This window comes from Sinocyclocheilus grahami, unplaced genomic scaffold (assembly GCF_001515645.1).
Source record: "Sinocyclocheilus grahami isolate Dianchi unplaced genomic scaffold, SAMN03320097.WGS_v1.1 scaffold1010.1, whole genome shotgun sequence".
NCBI classification, from domain to species: domain Eukaryota; kingdom Metazoa; phylum Chordata; class Actinopteri; order Cypriniformes; family Cyprinidae; genus Sinocyclocheilus; species Sinocyclocheilus grahami.
This window is the reverse complement of record NW_015506189.1, coordinates 257,528-261,831: the sequence shown is the minus strand read 5'-3', so window position 1 is coordinate 261,831 and position 4,304 is coordinate 257,528. Positions and strand designations below refer to the sequence as shown.

The 4,304-nt window shown below is 37.2% G+C and overlaps 1 protein-coding gene across 1 annotated transcript in view; it reads left to right on the top strand.

Moving 5' to 3' along the window:
* Positions 1-1,689: 1,689 nt before the first annotated feature.
* The window catches only part of yipf3 (Yip1 domain family, member 3), an 8,072-nt gene continuing 5,457 nt past the window's right edge, over positions 1,690-4,304 (top strand). Inside the window, exons 1-4 of the mRNA XM_016250856.1 lie at positions 1,690-1,959; positions 2,953-3,162; positions 3,292-3,398; positions 3,489-3,534. Coding sequence (XP_016106342.1) covers positions 1,888-1,959; positions 2,953-3,162; positions 3,292-3,398; positions 3,489-3,534 — 435 coding nt within the window. The 5' untranslated portion in view covers positions 1,690-1,887. The remainder of the gene's footprint in view (positions 1,960-2,952; positions 3,163-3,291; positions 3,399-3,488; positions 3,535-4,304) is intronic.

Below are 4,304 nucleotides of genomic sequence, written 5' to 3'. Positions count from 1 at the left end.
CTGTGCAGCTGAGACTTCACCTGTGAGTAAGCAGAGGCACATATATGCGTGAGTCCTGACGCGTCTGCCTTTGAATTGAAAGCGCTCAGATGCCAAGCAGCTTTTAAAACTCCTGCTGAGGTGAATAAGACGTCCCTCCTCCTAAACCGCTGAAGGACAGCCTGCAATGATCTGAGGTCTACAATAATAGAAACAGGGTCCTTATTCATTTAAAACAGAGAAACGGTATTATACTCTAATCCATGCAGCTGTTTTGAGAGATTATGGAGAAAGCCAATGACGTTTCTCAATAAAGCTTAAGTGAATGAGTGTAAATTCACTTAAGCTCTTGTCTACAAACTATTTTTGAGACAATTTCTCAATCGTTAATACATCTGAGCTTGTTTAGCTGTGGTCTAGTAAGCCCTATTCCTTTTAGACAACCTGCATCCAAATAGTAATTATTACCTGTGCTTGTGAGGTGTGACAAATTATGTCACATACACGGATGTTTTCTTATGTTTATAACACAAACAAGAAAATAACATCTCATTGTGCACTAAATAAACTTAAAAGCACATTATGAAGCATGTCAGTGTTCACACCCACTAGAAAAGATTAAGGCTGTAAGAAAAGATAAATGATGTTTATAACCAAGTCACACTAAACCGTTAATAACACAAGCATGATTTAAGAGTTAAGTATAGAAATACAAGATTAAAAATAGGCCAGTACTTCATATCTTTACTTTATGACACCGCATTGCCGAGGACACAGTGAACCGATATGTGAACTCGTAAAAAAATACATTTTTTAAAAACTTGTCATTAAAACGATTCTCAGATTAAGTATACATCTGTCAATATCTTAAATATATCACCGTAAAAATACAGAAGAAGGCCTGATATGTTACAAATATAGTGAGCTCGTGCACTCACCACTAACCCAGATTAGCATTCCGACGCCGCATTAGCTAAAAGTGAAATTATTTCTCAAAACAAATATGTCATTGTAGAGACTCTATGTATACATACCTGGACTAGCTGGTAACCTTGTATGGAAACGAAGTTGATGATAATATAGAAAGCAGTGCCGCGTCCTCTCACGCGTTACGCTACCAGCGAGGCTGACCTGACGTCAATGGAGATTTGGCAAATCCCGCGAGACCATGATCTCGCGATACTATCGCGGTCTCAAGTAGTGCTACCATCTAGTGGCCCGTAAAATCCTCTCACGGATTTAGTAAGATTAAAAAAAGTGAATCTAAATACAAAGACTTCAGAGATTTCAGTATAACTTTGCAAACATGAGGTACATGCCTGGAGCAAGAATAGTTTAATATGCACGTGTGGATGGACGTTAACATGTTGAGCATTAACATTTTGTTAATCTAAAATGTGCAATCTTCTACCCACTCCATTTTATTTTTATGTCAGAAAGGTAAGCAAATAAGAAACACGTTATTTCGCAATTATCAAATAAAAGAAAAAAGAAAATCACACGACTTTTATTTTTGACGCGACATGATAGTACACGCGCTCGACGTTGTCACTTTAAAACGACACGGGTTTTTTTAGGTACTTAATATCTATGTGGTTAAATACGAGTCAATGTGAAAATATTAGAGGAATGTAAGACTTGTGTTCTCCCAAGACTGCTCAAAAAATGCGGAAGTTGTGATCTGCGCTTTTATTTGCGTCTAGCGGACGTAGCGTAGCGTCAGACGTTCCCTCGTCATTACGTCAAAATTGCACCCCGGCGCTTTACAGCTGGCGAAACCATCCGCATACACCTTTAATGCTAGACTACAACGAGCAGCAGAATCAAACTATAGACAGCAGCATCTTGAGAGTCTAGCCGCTAGCCTCTCTGGCTGTGTTCTTGTAAGTTACCTGTTAGCGCAAAACAATGTCGGCCTCACAAGGAAGCACAAACACGAACACGGAACCATGGGGTAGTTTTGATGATAACGTTATCCAGGTAACTATCATTATTACTGTAACATAACTTCTGGAATGCACACTTTTTTTACTGTTAATAAAGCTTAGTGTGCTTTTCTTAGCCTGTCCTGGCGTTGTGTATCGTGATATACCACGATGTATATATATATATACCATAGTAAAAAGTAATATATTTAAAATACAACTAAGTATAGTTCAAATCTATTAACATATGTACTGACAGATAACTTGAGACTTACTGATATCAAAATAATAATAATTAAACATTACTTGTGCACAATGCAGTTTTCTTAATATTGTGTTTTAATGTCACTTTTGATGAGGATTGTATGATCTTTGAATAATATCAGACTTTAAATGCAAAATATTTAACGTGTACCTGAAGTATACTCGCAACAGTTCCACTTTAGCTCACTAAAGTATATCTTTAATGGTAGGGATGCACCGATATGAAAATTTTGGCCGATACCGATAACCGATTACTCTTTATTTTTGAAAGCCGATAACCGATATGGTGGCCGATATATCGTGCATCCCTATTTAATGGTACTCCTTCTGCACAATTAAAGTGCATTAAGTACAAAATGAGTTGTTCCAATTTAGCAGACTTGAAATATACCAAAAGTACAACGTTTTAAAGTACATACATATAAAAATGTATTTGTAGTATACTCGGCATGAAATGAATGTATTTCAGATGCATTTAAGTATATTTATTTTTCACTAGGGCGTGTTTATGTTTATGCAGAATTTGCGTAGTACTCTAGGTTTCGGGGAAATATAATAAGCCAACGACTCAAAACGGTGGTATAACTGTTTATCTTAATTCAGCATTCACACGATATGTCATAGTTTTGATTAGCACAAAATAAAAATGTCCTGCATGCTACATAATTACATTCTCTAGCATATTGCAAATGTGCAACTGGCTTCATCTTTAAAAAAAAAAAAAATAATAAATACAATGAGACTTTTTAACACGGCATTTGTTCTTTCATGTGACTGACCCCAGGGCAGCGGTTCAGCAGTGATAGACATGGAGAATATGGATGACACCTCTGGTTCCAGCTTTGAGGATATGGGGGAGATCCATCAGCGTGAGGAGGAGGAGGAGGAGGTGACAGCCGAGGCAGCAGCTACGGAGGAGGACAACGGAGAATATGGAGAGTTCCTCGGGATGAAGGGCTTGAAGGGACAGTTGGGCAGACAGGTTGCCGATGAGGTGAGCTTAGAGGGAGGGCTAGGCACTTGTTTTTACATATGATTCACATGAACATGTCTAACTTTCCTTTGAATAGTTCTGTTTAGCTTTGTGTAGATAAGACTACTAATATATCTCGTATCCACACAGGTATGGCAGGCGGGAAAAAGACAGGCCTCAAAAGCATTTAATCTCTACGCCAATATTGACATTCTCCGGCCGTACTTTGATGTGGAGCCTAATCAAGTCAGAAACAGGTCAGATGCATGTCAGGCTTTCTAACAGCGGTTTCTGCTACAGCATCATCACTGATTCTGACGTCGATTAACCAACTGCTTGATCCCCAGGTTGGTCGAATCCTTGATCCCAGTCCGAATGATCAACTTTCCACAGGTAAGACACTTCAGAATTTTAGTTGTAAGCAATAAGCAACAGAAAGCAAGTTTAGTTGTATTGGTAAGAGCAGGTGTCTGGCGTCTTCGAGCGAGAGAGATGAATATTATTATTCTTATAAAGCCCACATTTCTAAGGCCTCTAAATGATCAACTTCATCAAAACTTTGCTGAAAAACTTGTTGTACACGATCAATTTTTTCTGGTATCTGACTGAGAGTTCATACTTTTAACAAGTAAAATGTCTTTTAGTATATTTTTAAAAAAATTCTGTGGTACACGTCTTTTTGCTGTAACATTTTTACTGATTTTTAAAGTAAACGTAGAAATAACTGTTACATTATTAGTATTATTTCAAGTTGAACACCTACTGGACTGAAGCAACTTTTTACTTGATTATCCATACATCATTTGTTTTTTGGTTTTTTTTGAAAAAAATGAAATATGATCATCAGGCTTTTGAAGAACGTTTATTTGTTCATCTCTTTAATCACTGTATCATCATTATCGCATTGCATTATGTGTTGATCCCCACAATTAAAACTAAAGAGTTTTGGTCATAAAACTAAGCATTTAAATAGTTTTATCATCTTATTATGACTTTGTTTCTTCAGTAGAACACAAACGAAGATTTTTAAGTTCAACCGTTGCAGTCTGTCAGTCATGTAATGCATGGCAACGGTAACAAAATCTATGAGAGTAAAAAAACATGCACAGACAAATCCAAATTAAACCCTGCGGCTCGTGACGACACATTGATGTCCTAAGACA